This window comes from Gorilla gorilla, chromosome 12, assembly GCF_029281585.2.
Source record: "Gorilla gorilla gorilla isolate KB3781 chromosome 12, NHGRI_mGorGor1-v2.1_pri, whole genome shotgun sequence".
NCBI lineage: Eukaryota > Metazoa > Chordata > Mammalia > Primates > Hominidae > Gorilla > Gorilla gorilla.
This window is the reverse complement of record NC_073236.2, coordinates 106541785-106562847: the sequence shown is the minus strand read 5'-3', so window position 1 is coordinate 106562847 and position 21063 is coordinate 106541785. Positions and strand designations below refer to the sequence as shown.

The 21063-nt window shown below is 38.5% G+C and overlaps 1 protein-coding gene across 17 annotated transcripts in view; it reads left to right on the top strand.

Annotated features, from left to right (window-relative positions):
* The window catches only part of LTBP1 (latent transforming growth factor beta binding protein 1), a 452790-nt gene that overhangs the window by 400725 nt on the left and 31002 nt on the right, over window positions 1-21063 (top strand). For all 17 annotated transcript variants that reach the window (XM_004029082.4, XM_004029083.5, XM_063695966.1 and 14 more), the window contains 6 exons: window positions 31-174; window positions 13282-13464; window positions 14136-14222; window positions 16102-16230; window positions 16928-17068; window positions 18036-18206. In XM_004029082.4, the coding sequence (XP_004029131.3) occupies window positions 31-174; window positions 13282-13464; window positions 14136-14222; window positions 16102-16230; window positions 16928-17068; window positions 18036-18206 (855 nt within the window). The remainder of the gene's footprint in view (window positions 1-30; window positions 175-13281; window positions 13465-14135; window positions 14223-16101; window positions 16231-16927; window positions 17069-18035; window positions 18207-21063) is intronic.

Sequence of the window (21063 nt, the reverse complement as noted above, 5' to 3'; positions counted from 1 at the left end):
ATCTCACTTGGTCTGTGCTCCCTTTTCCAGATGTGAATGAATGTGAACTGCTCAGTGGGGTGTGTGGTGAAGCCTTCTGTGAAAACGTGGAAGGGTCCTTCCTGTGCGTGTGTGCTGATGAAAACCAAGAGTACAGCCCCATGACTGGGCAGTGCCGCTCCCGGACCTCCACAGGTAAGTCCCAGTGACACTGTGCAAGGGAATGACAGGCTCTTCTCAAAGACCTGCACCCACACAGTTTTGGGATAAACGCTGGGAGTGAGATAAGAAGCAGCCAGATGTCCTGACACAGTGCTGTCTCTGGAAGCTTCCATGATCTTCTGTGCCTGCCTTGTCAGTGGAATTAAGATGTGGGTGATGACTCTTTGGGCTAGATGGCCTCTAATGTTCTATCCAAACCAGAGATGCCTCCAGTAAGGTAAAGGATCCAAAATGATGAGGACATTTGCTGGGGATTGCTTAAAACTTAGAGAGCTATCAGCTCAGGATTTAATATGGCACCATCTCATTAAGTTGCATAATCCTCCATACGTTCTTGGCCCTTAGAGAAATGTGTCTTGACACTTCTCTAAATTAAAAGCAACATATAGGCCTCTTAGGATCTACAAAGACTTCCACTTGGAATTCTTAAGGTGTTTTTCCAGAATTTGGCCTAGAGAGTAGCTATGTTTGCATTCGCTTAAAATTTGATTTAGGCTGTGTCGTCACTGTGCAAACTGAAATAGAGAGTTGGACTGTTTTCCAGATAAATTAATCAACTTCCCAATCACCCTTTTAAGTTTGTGCCATGTAGCTATAGCTTGGTTGTATTTTAGGGAAAGCAAAGGCCCAAATGGTCCTTTGAGAGCCAAGTAAAATGAAACATAGACCATTTTTTTTCTTTCTCAGTCAGTTTTATCCATGCTTCCATAATAGCTTTCACTACTCCTCTGGAGGGTACACTTGTTCTGTGTAAAATAGCTATCTTTGCAAGTAATAGGAAATGAAATATGAAAATATTTTCACCCACACATATTTCCTCAGTTATTAAATATAGAAAGGTGAAGGGTATAGAATTAAATGAACAGACTGTAATTCAAAAACCTTGTGAAAGAGAAGAGACAGGTTATTACTGGTGGGAGGATTTCTCTTCATTCAAGTGACCACCACAACAATACATATTCCATAAAGAAGAGACTTTTCATTTTAATTGGATCTACAATAGCAAAAAACAAACCAAAAAACAAAAAAATCTGGTTGGCCACTAACAGAATTGGTTAACTAACTGTCTTTTTCTTATTTTTGTTTGGTTCCATAGGGTAGCACCTCACCTATAGTGTCATTTTGAATGAATTAATTCATATATCATAATATATAGCCATTAAATGGTCTAGGTGATGCTTAGATAGTCATGATAAAGATAAATGTATGTGATACAATGTTAAGTGAAAAAATACAGGATATTCCAATCATCACACTCTGTAGAGGAAGGGAGAGTGAGAATACATAAAAAGGTAATTGTTGGACCGAACCAATAACTAATTGAGCTTATTCATTTGTATAGCTCCTGGCAGCTTTTACTTTTATCATGCCTCAATTTGTATAGTTGATGGTGAACTTTGATTATATGGAGTCTTAAAACTGTCTTATGACAGTCTTCATTTTTAAAAAATTTTCTAGCAGTATCCTGAGAGACTGAGTTTAGCCATAAACTTCAGCAGAAGCCTTCTGTCTGATTTCATCAGAGTCAATAATTGATCAGTTATTTGACAAAAGTGATTCAAAACTAGAAATCATAAAAAGGTAACATCTTCTAAATTTAATTTTTAACTCAAAGGATATAAGTACATTTGTCCAGGTGCGGTGGCTCACGCCTGTAATCCCAACACTTTGGGAGGCCGAGGCAGGCAGATCACTTGAGGCCAGGAGTTCTAGACCAGCCTGGCCAACAAGGTGAAAACCTGTCTCTACTAAAAATACAAAAATTAGCCGGGCGTGGTGGCATATGCTTGTAATCAGTAAGGCAGAGGCATGGGAATCACTTGAACACATGAGGCAAGGTTGCAGTGAGCCAAGATCACACCACTGCACTCCAGCCTGAGCGACAGAGCCAGATTCTGTCTCAAAAGAAAAAAAAAAAAAAGTACATTCATACACCAATCTTTGAAGAGAAAGGCTGTGTGGTCTTTTTTTTGTGTAGAGGTTCGTTTGTGGAGTTTGTGTGGCTATCCTGCATAAACCCCATCTGTTATGTATTACTTACACTTTCTTTGTAGAAGGGAGTGAGAATCTAAAGCCTTTTTCAAAACAAATGAATGTAAAATCCCTCTAAATTTTTACAGTTTTTCTCAATTTTTTACACTTGTCTTGTCCACACCTAATTTGATAGCATTTCTTTTACTGAATCAACTTTATCTAATCTTTCTGAAGCTTTAACTTGCCCTAGAAACAGCTCTTCTAGTTACATTCATATTGTACTGGTTGATGTAATATTTATTTAAATTATGTAAGTACAGTAATCAATACACTGGACACAGAATGTTTGAGTATATACCTCGGTGAGTCTTGGTTTGTGTACTACGCAGCCTGTAGGAGCAGAAGTGTGTGGACCTCTGCAAGAATAGCCGTCTGGCTCTGAGCATTCTCCCTTCCATGAGCATCAGCAATGATATTTTACAGAGGGCAAGAAAACATCAGTTAACACAACAAGTTGGTTAAATGTAGGCCAGTTAAGAGAGTTTGTACCCTGTCCAATAAAAGAATCTGCTATTCCACAGACCAAAACATTTTAAACCAAATTTAAATAAAAGTTTTTAGACTAGGATTCAAATTAATTTCATTATATGCATAATATACTGAAGCTGAGAGCTCATCCGTCCTGAAAAGTACTTAGGAAGGGAAAGATAAATTTCCAGTATAGGCTATCACATTTTTATTCAGCTGTAAAACTCCCCCAGGACAATCTATATTCCAACAATGAGCAGTAGCATGATAATCTGATGTGGTATCATACTGAAGGCAGAACTAGGGTTATGGGGTAGGATATTAGGAAGGCAGATTTCAGGTCAGTATCCAGAAGAGCTTTCCAATAACTAACAAGAGCTAGTCAGCAAAAAGCTGCCCCACAAAATACTGGAGTGCTTCCCGCGGAGGCATCCAAGAACAGGTGGGATACCCACTGGCAGAAGAGCACCCACTTCCTGCAGGGTATTGCCCCAGATGAACCTTTAAGGTACTTTGGAACTCTAATGTCCTAGGGTTTTTATTTCTAAACTTTCTTGCTTCCCACATATATATTTTTTAGGTCTGCCTTAATGTTTTTTACTGCCTGGGCCTTTGGCCACTAATTTACATTGCTGTGCATTGCCTAAAAGCATCTGAAAAAGAAGTAACTAAAAAATGTCCATACCAGGCCACTCATCACATTTAAGAAGGTATGGATATGAAATATAGTCTGATGCTATTATTTCCTTAGTGCCTGTGATAATTGCTCAATAAAAACTTTATGTCTTTGGGCACTCTAAGGGAAGCAGTAAATATTTAATCTTGGCAACTGCAGCCTTCAGACCTTACCCACAAAATGCTGTTCTTTTCCTTGATTGGTGTACAGAGGAAATTCTGTGGTAGGAACTACATCTTATTCTTAAAACAGAAGGTATAATGAAAAGAATACAATGAAAAAATACATATATTATAATCCATACAGGTATTCTCCACTTTAAGAAAAGCAAACAAAATCGGGAAGTATAAAGCATATAGGTTGGGGTGGTTAGTTATATTATAAAGTAATTCTTCACTTTACTCAATAATTTATCATAGGATTTCTTTAAATATCAGTTTTCGCTAATACATTTCGCTAATACATCTTATTCCCACATCATGAGCTATATCCTAGACTTCTGCATTTAGAAACCACCTTAGTGATTTTCCAGCTCAACTTTTTTATTTATAGGTAAAGACACTGAGGCCCAGAGAAACATCTGAAATGTCATTCTTAAGGTTATATAGCTAATGAATGGCAGAATTGGTCCAGGAACCCAACTCAGGATCTTCTCACTTCACCATTTCTAATTTTAGGGCTGAGGACAACAAGACATCAAATTCTTCTCAAAATTGGCTTTTCTTATTTTGTTTTTCATTATTAAGATAATACGCATTAATCATAGAAAATTGGCAAATACAAAAATAAATTTTTAAAAAGTCCCCTGCAGTATCACCATCCAATATCTGTCACCATGTTGACCTCTGGACTCTGAAAGGACATCCATATTCCCCTGTCTCAACAGAACCGTCTTCCATTTGACCTTCAGTGCACTGAAATCAGGCCCTCTGACTTTTCATCTAAGTGAGCCGTCAGTGAGCTTCTATATGCTAAACTCCTTAGTCTCATCCCAGAGTCGTCTTCTGAAACATTTGACAGTGGTTTTTCATCTTTTCCCCCGTCTTTGCCCTGTGATTGATTTCATGACATTACTGTTCCCTGCATCCTCCTGCATCTTGGACTAGTCTTTTCCTGTCTCATTCTCAGGTTCTTCTTCTCCTGTCCGTTCCTTAAATAATAACATCCCAGGCAGTTACATGCTTAGCTGTCTTCTTATTTATGTTATTCCCCTGGGATATTTCATCTGCTTTGGAGTCAACCATTACTTATATGACGTTGCCTGCTAAGTAAATATCTTCTGCCCCCACCTCTGTTCTGAGTGTCATGCTCCTATTTCCAGCTGCCTATTGGACTTTTTCTTCCAGGGTGTCTTGTAAGCCTCTCTGGCTGACAGTTATTCAAACCTAAATTAATCACCATTTCCTCTCCTTGTGTCTGTTTATTTATTTATTTATTTATTTTTATTTATTTTTGAGATGGAGTCTTGCTCTGTCACCCAGGCTGGAGTGCAGTGGCGTGATCTTGGCTCACTGCAACCTCTGCCTCCCGAGTTCAAGTGATTCTCCTGCCTCAGCCTCCTGGGTAGCTGGGATTATAGGAGCATACCACCACGCTCGGCTAATTTTTGTATTTTTAGTAGAGACGGGATTTCACCATGTTGGTCAGGCTGATCTCGAACTCCTGACCTTGTGATCCACCTGCCTCGGCCTCCCAAAGTGCTGCGATTACAGGCGTGAGCCACTGCACCCAACTGTGTCTATTTATTAATTGCTAGACATCGATACTAGAAATTCTGAAGTCATACTTTTTTTGTCTCCCCATTCGTCATCCAAGCAGTCCATCATAATATCCTGCCAGTTCTACCTCCAGGGTGTCCTTCAAATCTCTCCCTGTTCCGGATGCTGCTTCCCTGGGTCAGTCTTTCAGCATCACTTACCTGGATCATTGCAGTAGCCTCCTACCTTCTCTCCTCGCCTCTCTCATCAATTCCTGCTCCACACTGCTGCCAGAGTTAATGTTTTCAAAACATAGATACCGGTTTAAATCGTTCAGTCTTTCAACTGCTTACCACTGCTTTATAGCATGAAGTCCAAATGCATTAGCAGGGCAGCAATACCCTTTATCTTCTGTAATGTAAATGGATTGTTTAGCTTTCTGTCCTATACTCCTCATACCTACATCGAAGCCCATGCCCTGCTCATGGTTACCCCAAATAATTATGCTTTCCCAAGATGTTGACTTTGCCACTACTAACTCTTCTGCCTGCTGTGCCCTTCCCCTTGTAAGCCTTTCTTTTTTTTTTTTTTTTTTTTTTTGAGACAGAGTCTTGCTCCATTGCCCAGGCTGGAGTGCAGTGGCGTGATCTTGGCTCATCACAACCTCCACCTTCTGAGTTCAAGTGATTCTTGTGCCTCCGCCTCCCTAGTAGCTAGGATTACAGGCCTGTGCCACCATGCCCACCTAATTTTTGTATTTTTAGTAGAGACAGGGTTTTGCCATGTTGACCAGCCTGGTCTTGAACTACTGACCTCAAGTGATCTGCCTGCCTCGTCCTTCCAAAGTTCTGGGATTACAGGCGTGAGCCACTGTGCCCGTCTTCTTGTTAGCCTCTCCTGAAATATCTCTCAAGCCTTTTTAAAAGTCTGCTTGACTGTCACCGAGTTGTCACACATTCCCCAAATCCCCAAGATGGAATTACAGGATTCTGCCTCTCTGCTCTCAACACGCCTTGCTTTTGTGGCTAACAGTCTCTGCATCTTATTCTCTCTGCATCCACTGCAAAACAGCTCACTGCTTAGCACGGCGCCTGATGGATGGTAGACACTCAGTAACTGTTGAATAAATTGCCTCTCCACATTAGAAGCACATGTCCCTTTCATAAGCCATCCCTCCCATTCCTAGCTACTTCTACAGAATAAAAATAATTTTTCATTTTTTTAAAGGTTTAATAGGGGCACACTTAAGTGAGGAAATGTCTATTCACACTTCCGTGTAGGAAGTGCTGCTTCAGATTGCTTGAGTTAAATTAGAAGAGGTTAAATTAAAAGAAAAAAAGAACATCTCCCCACTGTCAAGGAACACAGAATACAACTCATCTTGGTAGTTCTGACAATTGAACTCAAACAGCATCCTTGTTCCCTTCCTAGACAGGTACGCTACAGGTTTTGTGCATGTACACATTTTTTTTTTTTTTTTTTTTTGAGACTGAGTCTCGCTCTGTCACCCAGGCTGGAGTGCAGTGGCGCCATCTTGACTCACTGCAAGCTCTGCCTCCCAGGTTCACGCCATTCTCCTGCCTCAGCCCCCCGAGTAGCTGGGACTACAGGCTCCCGCCACCATGCCCGGCTAATTTTTTGTATTTTTAGTAGAGACGGGGTTTCACCATGTTAGCCAGGATGGTCTTGATCTCCTGACCTCGTGATCCTCCCACCTCAGCCTCCCAAAGTGCTGGGATTACAGGAGTGAGCCACCGCACCCGGCCGTGCATGTACACATTTTTTAAAGGCAGGAAACCACATGTAACAATCAGTCAACTGTTATATTTGGCAGAGTCTGTTTTTTAAAATGTGTTTAGTTAATCTGTTAAATAAATTTAACATTGAAAGACTTATAAAAATTATTTCTGATTGGAAAAACAAGACTTTTGGTAGGAAAAAAATATTAAAGAAAGTAAGACCACAGTATTTATAATGCAAATATTGTAAAAGGCCATAAAACTCCTGAGGTCGTATTGTGTTTTTGTAATGAATCTATACCATAAATGTAGGTAAGGCTGAGGAAAATACATTCATTTGCTTAAAAAAAAAATATCTAGTCAAGTTTCTTCCCACATCCAGCGATGACAATGAGAAGGTATCATCTTTTTGGTATAAAAGCTAAACTGCTTTTATAAGATTTTCTGCTTGCTATAGATAGTACCTAAAGTCATATCTGAGTTTCTGAAAAGAGATGTCAGTGTTTTAATGAACTGACATATCAATCAAAGTGACAAACTAAAACTATACACACACACACACACACACACACACACAGACACACACCATTGTATCTTCATTTATTTTTATTTTTTTGAGACAGGATCTCGCTTTGTTGCCCAGGCTGGAGTGTAGTGTACAATCATGGTTCACTGCAGCCTTAACCTGCTGGGCTTAAGTGATCCTCCCACCTCAGCCTCCTGAGTAGCTAGGATTACAGGCCCACGCCACCATGCACAGCTCGTTTTTAAAAATTTTTTGTAGGACGAGGTCTCACTATGTTGCCGAGGCTGGTCTCATTTTATCTTCTTAATACTACAAGATATACTCACACTGTTGCATTAGAAATGCATTTTGGATCCTAGAACTTGCTATAAACTAAACCTGACGAGGAGTGGTTTGTACATTTCCTTTTAAACGTTTCCATACACTTTGTGTGTCACTTTGGATGTGCTTTACTCATGCGTTTATCCTCGCAGGCCCTCACGATGCCTGAGTGTCAGGAATGTTATGGGTTTGTGTTGTGTGTCATCTGCTCGTTCCCCCATCTCCATATGTGCTTCCTATTCTGACTCATCTCAGTGTACTATTCTCTCATTTTTCTTTCTCTGCAGTACAGCTATCCCTTGGTATTTAAGGGGGCTTAGTTCCAGGGCCCCCACTGATACCAAAATCCACAGATGCTCAAGTCCCTGATAGAACACGGCGTAGTATTTACATATAACGTATGCACATCCTCCTGTATACATTGAATCATCTCTAGATGACTCATAATAACATAATACTATATAAATGACATGTAAATTGTTACACTATACTGTTGTTTTATTTGTATTATTTGTTTTTGTATGCTTTTTATTTTTTCAAATATTTTTGATCTGCAATTGATTGAATTCACAGATGTGAATCCCATGGATACAGAGGGCTGGGCCCACTGTACTTTATTTGGCTTCCAGGAGCCCCTTCATTCATCCATTTCTGCTCATTTTTCTTCTCCCTGCTTTTCCACTCTAGAGTAATATCCCCGACTTTTTCTTCTCCTCACCCTCTCACTGTCCCAGGCTCATTTTCTCCATTCTCTTGTAATGCCTTCACTAGATGTCAGCTCCACCAGGCAGCCTTCCCTGATAGCCTTGTCTACCCATCCCTCTGCAGTGAGGCCTAGGTGTGCATGTGTGTCCTGGGAGTGAAGCCTCCAGTTCACTCCTTAAGATCTCTTTAAGAGCAAGAACTATGTGGAGAGATCCTCTTTTAGAGTGTTTTTATTCTTGTGCTTTTTTTTCTAAACTTCACTTTGACTACTTTAGCATGTTTTACCATCTGAAGTTATCCACTTTCTGTTACCGAACACCAGGGGTTTGGTCTAGGTTCTGCAGCTCACTGCACAGAAAACCAATCACCGAGACCACAAGTATTTCCAAGGAAGAAGGCTCTAATTGGGTGCTACAGCCAAGGAGATGGTAGCTCAGTCTCAGATCCATCTCCCTGATGGACTAAAACTAGGGGTTTATGTAACAGGGAAGAAATGTAACAATGTGTAAGAAAACAGGAGCAAGGGAGGGACAGGGAAGCAATCGTGATGAATCGGGTCAGCATCTGGTTGTCAGGATGTGGTGATCTGGTGAGTTTCAGTTCTTTGATACTTTGAGAGGCCTGAAAGTCATTTCCTGAGAAAGGAACTCAGATAAAACAGATGTTAAGTTTCAAGCTTTAAGATAAGAAATGTCTGCCGGGCGAGGTGACTCATGCCTGTAATCCCAGCACTTTGGGAGGCTGAGGCAGGTGGATCACGAGGTCAGGAGATCAAGACCATCCTGGCTAACACGGTGAAACCCTGTCTCTACTAAAAATACAAAAAATTCGCCGGGCATGGTGGCAGGCACCTGTAGTCCCAGCTACTCAGGAGGCTGAGGCAGGAGAATAGTGTGAACCCGGGAGGCAGAGCTTGCAGTGAGCCAGGATCGCACCACTGCACTCCAGCCTGGGCAACAGAGTGAGTCTGTCTCAAAAAAAACAAAAAAACAAAACACATTTCTCATTTTCCGAGTTCTTGTGTGAGAAAACTCGAAACAAGGCATATGAATTTCTGAGTTTTCCTTGACATCTCCTTGAAATATTACAGAATTCTTTCTCATTAAAACATTAATGCCTGTAGCATTTTTAAAATAAAAAAGGAAATAAAAAGTGTCCTGGGTAATTCTGCTGAAAGTAATTTACTGAACATCATCACACACACAGTTTTATCCATTGATCTCTTTTCAGGACTATAGGCAGCGTTTCTTTGGGGGTAACTATTTACTCATGTGTATTAGCAGTGTTACTCTTGGGTCATTGTAATAATTCTGACTGTTACAAAAAGGTACAGAGAAGATTAGCTCATAAAAACCTTCAGAACACGTTGTAAATGGAAAGGGAGAGCCCATTTTAAAAGCTCATGTCCACTTTGACCAACTACATGTTGTAGATTTTCTCACCCCAACAGTAATTCCTAAGATTAGACATGTATGGGGAAACACTAAAGATGGAAACGGCCCTACAAGCAAATGGCCCACACCCTCTTTAGGCTGATGAACCAAGAGAGAAGGAGCTCCCAGACAGGGCTTGGTATAGGTGGTGCCTTCAGCTCAAACCTACTCCTTCCTATTCAGAGCCAGGGGACATGATTGCACTATTTGTGGCCTTGTTGCTGAACCCCCAAGCAGCAGAGATTATCTGCGGCCCTCTTCCCATTTATCTCAAAGATGAAAAAAACGCAGAGAATAAAGGGCAAAGCAGAATAAACCCATGCTATGTGAGATAAGAACCTGAGCTCCAAAGAAGGGTTTTGGGGAAAGTAGTAGACATAGGCCACTTGGAACCGACATTAGTTTTCTCTTCCGGGAAGTGAGGATGCTGTATTTACCAGCACCTTCTATCTCATATAGTTCACTCTCTGGATCACATGAAAAGGCCTCTGTAAAAGTTCCTACAGAAAAAAACATAGAAAATGTCCAAAACCGAACTTTCTTGTTGTTACCGGACACACCACTAGAATGAAATATGAAAAACTTGATCTTTTTACGCAAATGTGAAGCCAGCCTCTTAATGCAAATTGAAAACTTAATCTGAAAATACTGAAGGAGGAGTAATATATTTTTTAGAAGTCTGTGGCGTGAGATATGTAGTACAGCTAATCTTACTCAAAATATCTTTAAGAAAAGGAGTATTCATTTTTTAATGCTTGCCACTTTCTATAGCTATTGATTTGATCTTTTAAAATTAGTTTCCAATATAGAAACCCTCCACCCCTGGCAGCAGTGAACTAAACTCATGTAAGAGTTTCTTTAAGAAATTACATTATCACATATTTACTGACCAGAGTTTTATCCCAATAGAAAAATGCTCTAGGAAGTTAATTACTTAAAGACTAGGAAGATAGGGAAATTGTAGCTTTTCCCAGAATGACCTTTGTGGACTAGTTTTTAGAAAATAATTTGCATTTCTTTCCAAACACAGATGAGGGCTTGACTAACCCTCAGTTTCAGCTGTATAAACATTGAACTTTCAAATGTCTTAGAAAATAAGACCAAAACTTATAACAACCAGTGTAAAAAATAATTATAATTACATTATTGATTATTTCCCTTATGGGAAATAATCTGTTTCTTTCTCCAAAAAGGCAAAGATTGTTTTATTTCTTAGTTTGTATGATGTGAGTGTAACAAACATTTTAGTAAACAAAACAATGTTTACCATATATGTATTTGTCCATATATATGTGTGTGTGTTTAAAATACATAAAATTATATTTAAATATATTTCAAATTTTAAATTTATGTATATTTATAAATTTTGACATGCTTTGGACTCGAGAAGCCTATAGTTTCTAATTACCTGTTAGTATAATCTTCACTGAGGCCTTATTACAAAGTATTCCATTTTGTAATAAACACCATGACATAGTTACAACTTTGTACATGAGGGAAAAAAATTTGAGGCTTCTTTTAGCACAAACCATAGAATAAACCCGATTACCAAAACCCTGTTGCTTTTTTGATTTGTATTTCTCACTATTATTTATTAATAGCTAGCTACATTTTTGGACCAGCTGAATAAAATAATTGAGCAGAACTGGTAGTAGTAACAGGCTGACAATTTATTCACCATGTTGAGGGAGAGATTCTAAAATTTTCTATAGGGTTCATAATTGATTTAATAACAATTTAAAATACGTACTCTTAGTTTTCCTAAGTAATTCCATGTCTAAGAGCTTGGAGGCCCTTCTAACGAAGATCCCTTCCGTTAAGAGTACGCAAAGTGAATTTCAGTCCTCTGCACACTTGAAGCAAGCTAGACCAGATGAGGGAAGTGGCAGGTTTTACCCAATTTCACACACAAGGAAATGATTTAAAACCACTTAGTAAACTGCTGCATAGAAATCAGCATTTGAGTTTTTCCTGGACACTTGTTCTAGGTTTGCATTTGTCATCAGCTATTAATGCTAACTTACAGTCCAAGCTGAAATCTGTCAAAGACAAAATAATCAGAGAATTGGCCAGAATCAACTGGATGAGGGATCTTTATATTCTCACTGATACTCTGTGTTCTGAGAGGAGTGTATATTTCAGAGGTTTGTTTGCTGTTTTGCTTGCTTTTAATGCCAGAAGAGGAAAGAGAAAGGGCAGTAGCTTTTCTGATAGAATTTTATGAGTTTATATTTTAGAAACATGTTTACTATTTAATATATTAATAAAATTTCCATTGTCAACTAGGCCCTGCAAAAATAAACATATAGGAAGCTATTGTAAAAATAATTTATTTAATTTCCCTGCTAATATAATTATCTACTAACTTCAAAACAAAGGTAAGTGTAAGTATGTGTGGACATTAAACTCTTATCCTCACCAGTAAATGTCTTCCTTTTGACCTTACAGTTTGAGTCCAAGAATCTGGAAATAGTAGAGTTCTAGTGGCAATATTTCATTAGAATTAATCTAAGTAATTATTATGACAGTAGTCAGCTTCTTATTTGATGTGGCATTAAATAAAAACAGTTAATACATTCAAACTGGATCATAGGCAGTAATTCGAACTCCATAGTATACAGGAGAGAAGGGATGTGACTACTTTCCAAGTCTAGTCACAAAATAGTGATCATTTTTTAAAAGCACAGACTAGATTTCGTATCTGATTGAATTCAATCAATTTCATTATTTTCTGAAAGTGGGTGGATTTTGTTCTTATCGTTTGTATTCTTTCATATCGCCTTGTTCATGTTTTATCACACAGAGGGTTAAGCTGAATCTGTTAGAATATGTTTTCCTCTAGGACACACTTGAGCTGGGACTAGAACCCAGATTTGAAATTCTACCCTGAGGCTTAGCTGGCACTCATTATGTCATTCAGTCATATATTTGCAACAATTTAAGTAGTTAGATTTTTCAGTGATGAAAGGTTATTTAATAGGCTGCAGGTTACGACAGTATTTTCCTAGTTATCTTCTGTGCAGTCTTCAGAAAAGATTGGGAGCATGGTTGATTCCAATAACTACCTAAGGGTTAAATATTATGTGTGGGCTCAGACCCCTGGTCAAGTATTTGGGAAAATTTTTATTGATTTAAGTAGGTGTTATAGCTCAGTAACAAATGGCCCTATGTTTGGCAAGAAAAGGAGATATGGAAACTCTACTCACAGCCAAATCTACAAGAATAAAATAATTGGTTCACATAAAAGGAAATGGTTTTGACAGATTTACACTCTTGGGGTATGTTAGAATTCCACCAAAACTAAGGATTCAAGTGCATTTTTATCTCAAAGTGGAAGAATCTGACACTGAAAGTGGAAAGCATTTTCTATAAAGCAAATGCTATTGACACGGTAACTCTTTCACCCATTGCATTCTCTACTTGTTGTCTTAGGTAGTTCTGATGTCTCCTATTGTCACTCTACTTTCTCTACTCCGTTTAGATTTAGATGTAGATGTAGATCAACCCAAAGAAGAAAAGAAAGAATGCTACTATAATCTCAATGACGCCAGTCTCTGTGATAATGTGTTGGCCCCCAATGTCACGAAACAAGAATGCTGCTGTACATCAGGCGCGGGATGGGGAGATAACTGCGAAATCTTCCCCTGCCCGGTCTTGGGAACTGGTAAGAATCCGCTTAGTGGTAGAGTCACACTTGTGTTTGGTCACATGGTGTCCCTGGGCCTTGAAATGATAACACTCACTCCCACAGCCAACTCAAGGCGACTTACCTTATAGTGAGTTTCATTCAGGGCTAGAGCCAGCACCTGCATCCCATCTTAATATGAATCCTTGAACTTCTCTTCATCAGCGTGTACTGTGACAGTCAGGTTCTGTGTGATATGTTGGCAGAAAGTTAATTCAGTTTTATTCCACTTTAAAATTAAAATCAGTCTTTGTTGCTGACAATGATACAGCATTATTCGTAACTAAAGCTTGTGTATTGAAGCTATGATTTTGTGTAATTGATTCTTACTAAACCTTTAAGATACTATGCATCACAGTAGTGGAAAAATAATAGTTATAATTTCAAGTAAAGCATGAGTAAGAAAATATTAGTGAACTTGGAGGTTTTTTAAATTAAAAAGTGTAAGAAAACCTATGAAGTCATTAGATTTCTTTGCACTTAATCCATCATTTTTTGAGATTGTACTAAATTTATTTGCTGGAATTGCCTTAAAGTTACTGAGTCTGAGAAAGCAAAACTGAATTTGAAACATGCATTCATGGAAGATGTTGAATCTTTTTTTTTTTTCAACTTATTTCTTTTCTTGGTTTTGTCTCTTCTAAAATCAGCTGAGTTCACTGAAATGTGTCCCAAAGGGAAAGGTTTTGTGCCTGCTGGAGAATCATCTTCTGAAGCTGGTGGTGAGAACTATAAAGGTCAGAATCAAGTGGAAACAAATTTTCAGCACATTGTGTAACATGTCAGATATTCAAGTGAAAACATGGCTTAGGTTTCACAGAATTAGAGTTCTTTTTAGTCATGAAAACTGATTACAAAGTCCTTAATTCTACCATTAAAAGAAAGTCCCCATGGACTTGCAGTCAGAACACAAACTGTATGATGCTCGGAGGCAGACATTGGGAGGTGAACTTCTGAGTTTCTGTCTCTTCATCCCTGAGATAGGAATAATTTCTCAAAGGTTATAGTGATTAAATAAGATATATATCTGAAAGTACTTAACAAATTCTGTACCTAGTAGATACTTACTAAGTATTTTATTCTAGATGCTTAATAGAAATCATATCAATTATGATCATATAAATTTGACCACTGTTTGTCTTTATGGTCATCAACAAAGCTAAGGTTCTTGTATTTTTAGACTTTATCCTACTGTTGTGGGGCCTTTTACCAGTGTGCACAAGTTCACAGTGAGAAATGGAAGAGAAGACAACCAAAGTAGACATGTTTTATGTATTTGATGCTACTGTTATATAATTCTAAAATAAATGTGCGGCCTTTTAATTTTGGTGAATATCCACATGTATGAATATTTCCTCATTAACCACTCACTTTTGACATTTTCATGATAGAGATATTACCTTTTGTATACAAAGTGATTTTTTTTCCTTTATAGTTTAATACTGAGGACTGCTAAGTAGCTGGGAAACACACTGTAAAATCATTTTTATTGTCCATTTTTGGAAAACTAGTGTTTGAATAATATGGTATAATTCAGTAGCTGGATAAGAAATTCCATTTGTGTTCTTTTAAATACATCTATGATTTGGTCCAATTAAATAATGAGAAGATTTGGTTTATAATATGTGTTGAATGGTTTCCAAATTCACAAATATACATTACTATGTTTTTGCAGGGATGTAGTTAAATCTCACTTCATATTAAGGTACAGAGCTTTGATTTCACCATAAATTCATCTTCTCTTTTATATGAAAATGAATTCCTCGTCTTCCTATTTTAGCAGTGCTGTAAATGGTTGGAAGAAGATTGGATTCAGATCCAACCAGCCATATGTTCTAGGCTTGACTTTGCCATTTTCCATCTGTGTTAACTTTAAGCAAGTCATCTATGGAGTCTTCAGGTTGTAAAATGAGGACTAGATGACATTAGCTCTAAAATGCTAGAACTAATGCTAATAATAGCAGTAAAAGCAATAGATAACACTTTTGAGTATCTGCTTATGCCAGAGCATATACTGAGTCCTATCCATGGATTATCTCATTTCATCCTTCCACTCTTATTAGGTAGGTGTTCCTATTGTCTCCGATTTATCATTGAGTAAACTGAGATAGCAAAAGCTATTAATTCTGTGGGGGAATGGGTCTGCTAACCCCCTCAGCAACTTGTGCTTTCTTTTATCCTCAAGAAAGACTTGCATTCAAGTTCCACCAAACTTTATTGGAAACTTTCTACATCTCAACTAGTGAATGGGCCAGAATATACATTACAGAACACATTTCTTAAAAGGTATATATCCTTTTGTTGATGCCACTGTGGAACCATAGACCATTTCATCAAATATGAGGTAGCATCTCAGAAACCATATTTACAAATACACTTCTCCTATAATGTTTTGGGCATTGCTTCTCAAATATCACAGACAAACTACATCTGTTTATGTTTTTATGCCTGCCAATTAGGCCTTATTTTAAGAAGGTTATATTGCTGTTTGTATAGGATTCTTTGGAATGTAAATATTATAATATCTAACTTAAAGCCCCAAATCTGGTTAGACTCTTTTTAATTGAAAGATCAAACCTAACTCCTTTTTGTATTTCTCAATTTTTTTCCCCATAGATGCAGATGAATGCCTACTTTTTGGACAAGAAATCTGCAAAAATGGTTTCTGTTTGAACACTCGGCCTGGGTATGAATGCTACTGTAAGCAAGGGACGTACTATGATCCTGTGAAACTGCAGTGCTTTGGTAAGCTTTAAGGGGATATAGTATGGTGTACTGTGAAAATATACAGATGGAAAAAATAACTATGCTATGTAGTAAAAACAATTTCCTTGAATCGAAATCATATGTTGAAAAGATGTGTAAATGTTTTAGGGATCTTTTTCTTAAGCACAATTTAAGAAAATAAAAAGAAAAAACCACCTCCATACTACTGTTTGAATGTATTTCAAACAAAGAGTTAATATTCACTGTGGAATTATGATTCAGGCCACTGGTATAACTGAAGTGTTCTTTTGGTCTGTGGAGCCTCCTGTTTCATCACTCATACCATGCAAGTGAGAGCCATTTTAAATACTGACCCAGACTTTAATGCTTAAGCAGAAAACCATATACACTAGGCAGAAAAACATAGCAAAAGGAAATAATTTTAAAAGTTATCATAAAGAGCCATTTAATCTTAAATTTCTAAGCATATCCTGTTCATGGATGTTTTCTTTCCTTATTTAATGTCAGCAGCAGCAGCAGCAATGTTGTTTTTCAGTCAGAGCAGCTTACATTTTTATAGACAGAGCCACTCTCTTTTGGATGATAATGTGTGGTTAATTAAAATTTGGCAGCCCCTGGAATCTGGACTAAATATAGCAATGTGTAAAGTTTGGTAAGTGTATGAGGTACAACTGATGGCTGATTTTCTTTAGTAATACTTTTTTTTGCTCTTAAGATATGGATGAATGTCAAGACCCCAGTAGTTGTATTGATGGCCAGTGTGTTAATACAGAGGGCTCTTACAACTGCTTCTGTACTCACCCCATGGTCCTGGATGCGTCAGAAAAAAGATGTATACGACCGGCTGAGTCAAACGGTATGTTTCCAGGAGATGCAAACCTGTGTCCAAATAACTATCATAAGATTTTCCTTTTAACTAAAATGTGAACTATTGGAAAATAGAAAAATGGATTCCTTGGGTATTTTGAAATAACTAAAATGAGATACTTACAGAAATAATAATAAGATGCATATCATCAGTATGTAGGAGATTTAATAGCCTGGACATACTCATTAAGTATGGACTATGGAGTGGCTGAGCAGATGGCAGGGTTGTTCCATGGCTTAGGGTTCATCATCCCTAACCTGCAGAGGCAGCTGAGGGAAATGTAATTCAGGGAAAGATAATTAGGTGCACTCAGCGGAGTGGAGGATGTGGATAAGGCTCAGCAGAACAGAGGGTGGAGTTCAACAGGGTGGTGGAGAGCCCTGAAGTCCACTGACAAACTCCTGTTCTCCCTGATGCTACTGATAATTGGCAAAAAGCCGCTGATAATTGGCATAATCTGTCATTCGCCTCAGGAGACTGCTTTGGATGAAGTCAATTGAAAGGTAGGAATTAAAGACTCTAGGATGAAGGGTTACTAGTCCAGGGCTTTGGCAGATTTAAATGGATAAGAAGGCATGAATCCAATAGCTGTTACATGGAAAGAAATGGTAGGGTTTGACAGGAGTAAATGAAAAAATGAAGATTAGGAGAGTGAGAAGCCTGATGGCTTATGAAGGACAGGCAAGATAGTGGGCATTTTATATAAAAGTAGGAAGCTATAGGGAACTATTGTGTCGGGACCGGATGGGCAGCTGGAATTTCAGCTGATGGAATGACACCCAGTTGGAGATGACAGAGAATTGATCCACTGAAAGACCAGACTGGATTCAGACTTTTACTTGGAAGTCACTCTTAGAAATAGAGATGGAAACTTTGAGACTTGCTGGCTTCCAACACAGTGTTTATAAATAGGAATAACTGTGCGATTTTCATGGAACTATGTCTTCGCTTTCAGAACAAATAGAAGAAACTGATGTCTACCAAGATTTGTGCTGGGAACATCTGAGTGATGAGTACGTGTGTAGCCGGCCTCTTGTGGGCAAGCAGACAACATACACTGAGTGCTGCTGTCTGTATGGAGAGGCCTGGGGCATGCAGTGTGCCCTCTGCCCCATGAAGGATTCAGGTGAGCCCATATCCAATTCCTTCTACAGGAGGCCTTTGGGGACAAGTTCATCTCACCTCCTTTGTAGCCTGACATTTCTCTTCTGTATCTCTGCCTTCACTCCTGATATCTTACTTTCATCGTGTGTGTGTGTGTGTGTGTGTGTGTGTGTGTATGTGTGTGTGTGTGTGTGTGTGTAGGGCAGAATTGCATAAACATTTGGCTCCTGGTTTACCTCTACTCCCGACCGGGTCGTTAATTTTTGAAACTCTCATTCCATTACCCCAATGAATGATAAATGATCCAAAAAAACATAACTTAGCAATCAGTGGCATAGGCTTAGAATTTATATTTCCTGGCAGTTCATTTTTTACTACAATTCTTCTCATTCCTAACAGTTTCTACTTAGACCAAAATGTGTATTAGAGACGGTAGAAAATCATTCTAGGTCAAAGTCCAAATTTTCATGTCAATCTCTGTATGTGGAGATATAAGAAACGGGTTAGAACAAAAAGGGAAAAGTACAGAAAGTAATCGAAGAAGTATTTCAACAAATCTCCTTTCCTTTCAAGTTCTAGATCTATCTGGGTTTAAACCTTTGGTCAAATGGAAAAGATGAGACAGGCTAAGCTCCCAGTTTCATCCCCTCTCCCAGTTTGGAGGAGGCCTGGAAGGTGCTGGCTTTGTGCTTCCTGGCTAGGCTGTTTGGTGACCGTTGAGTTGTGCACTGATTGCTAATTTCCCTTTTTTACCATCATAGCAGCTTCTCATTAAAGGAAAGCACTCGGAAGTGTCCAGTATATCCTTTTGTAAAGTTGACTTGTTAAAGCTAGAAAGATCATGTGCAAGTAGAAAGCAAAGGAGTTTATTATGAATATATTCTCAGAATGGTCGAGAGGGGAAAAATTGCTTGAAAAGAGGAAATGCATTAATTTTTAGTTAATTCAATTAGAATATTTCTTTCAAGCTCTTTAGAAAATTAGCTTTGCAGCTTAGAAATAACTTAAAACCAATGTAGCATGAAAGAGAAAATAATTGGGAATTCCCGTAAGAAGGAAATGAATAGCCAAGGATAAAGAGCAAATACACAAAGCACTAGATGGCAATGATAGCAGCCCAGAATTGGAAAGAGGGCAGGTCTGGGGCCAGTTGGCACTGAGTCTGGAATCCAGCACTGCCATAGCAGCTGCATGACAAGGGGAAAATAACTTCACCCTGTACAGCTCATTTGTAAAACGGAGGTGTCTACATCTGTCCTGTTGGGTTGTTGCAAGTGCTGGGAGGATGTAGGTAGAGCAGGGGGTAATTACTAGCTTTACTGGTTGTTTTGGGCCCTGGAAGCAGATGCCACGGGGAGATAAAAGTGAAATCACTAAGTTAATGTGAGTTCAGTGAGGCTTTTGAGTCATTTTCTCACAATGCTATACTACCTCAAATCTTTTTTATTTATGCAGTGGTTTTATATTGTCTAATTTTTTTCCAAAAATCACATGTATTCCTCCTAAAGTATTAAAATAGTCAAAGAGGTTATATTCCCCTCCACCTACCCCATCACAGTTGAACTCTGCTCCTTGAAGACACTCAGTTTTGACAGTTGGGTTTTTATCATCCTAGCATTTTCCTATATATTAATTATCATTATATATTTATATTAGTTATTGCTGTATATTAATATATTTATATCCAACAGAGTATTTATAACTGAAGTCTATATCATCAATCTAAGCTACACTTTGCTTTTTATTTTGCACTTCAGCATCCCTGAGATTGGGGTCATCTGATAATTATGACGTATAACAATGTCCACAGGTTATTTTCCCCAATTTTTAACATCTATTATATCAAGATACATTTTACAAGCTAGGATCTCTTAAAATCGATGAAAGTTAGAACTTAAAATTTTTTTATATTGATATATTTAGGGGTGCAAGTGTAGATTTCTTACCTGCAAGTATTCCATAGTGGTAAATAAAGTCTGTGTTTTTCGTGTACCCATAACAAGAATAGCGAACACTGTGCCCAATAGGTAATTTTTCAACCCTTACCCCACTTCCAGACTCCCACATTTTGGAGTCTCCAGTGTATATTACTCCATTCCATATGTCCATGTGTACCCATTGTTTAGCTACCATTTATAAGTGAGAACGTTCAGTATTTGACTTTCTACTTCTGAGTAATTTCAATTAGGATAGTGACCTCCAGTTCTGCCCATGTTGCTGTAAAACACACGATTTTATTCTTGGTTACGGCTTAGTGGTATTACATGGATAAAGAAATTTTCTTACTGAGGCATTCCTACAGGTGCATATGTGGAGGTTCATTGCAGCATTGTTTATAAAAGGAAAATCAGGACTGGGGCAAGATGGGGCAGGGAAAGGTTAGGGGAGGAAGAAAAACAAATGCCCAGCACAAGAGGTGGCTAAATAAATCATGTACATCTATAAAACAGATTCCATGCAGCTGTTAAAAATTACCATCTTTTGGCCGTGCGTGGTGGCTCATGCCTGTAATCACAGCACTTTGGGAGGCCGAGGCGGGCGGATCATGAGGTCAGGAAAGATCAAGACCATACTGGCTAACACAGTGAAACCCTGTCTCTACTAAAAAATACAAAAAAAATAGCTGGGCTTGGTGGCGCATGCCTGTAATCTCAGCTACTCAGGAGGCTGAGGCAGGAGAATAGCTTGAACCTGGGAGGTGGAGGTTGCAGTGAGCCGAGATCACGCCACTGCACTCCAGCCTGGGCAACAGAGCGAGACTCTGTCTCAAAAAAAGAAGAAGTTACATCATTTGAATTTAAATTAGTACAGCCTTTATGGAAAACAGTATGGAGATTTCTCAAAGAACTAAAAATAGAACTACCCGGCGATCCCACTAG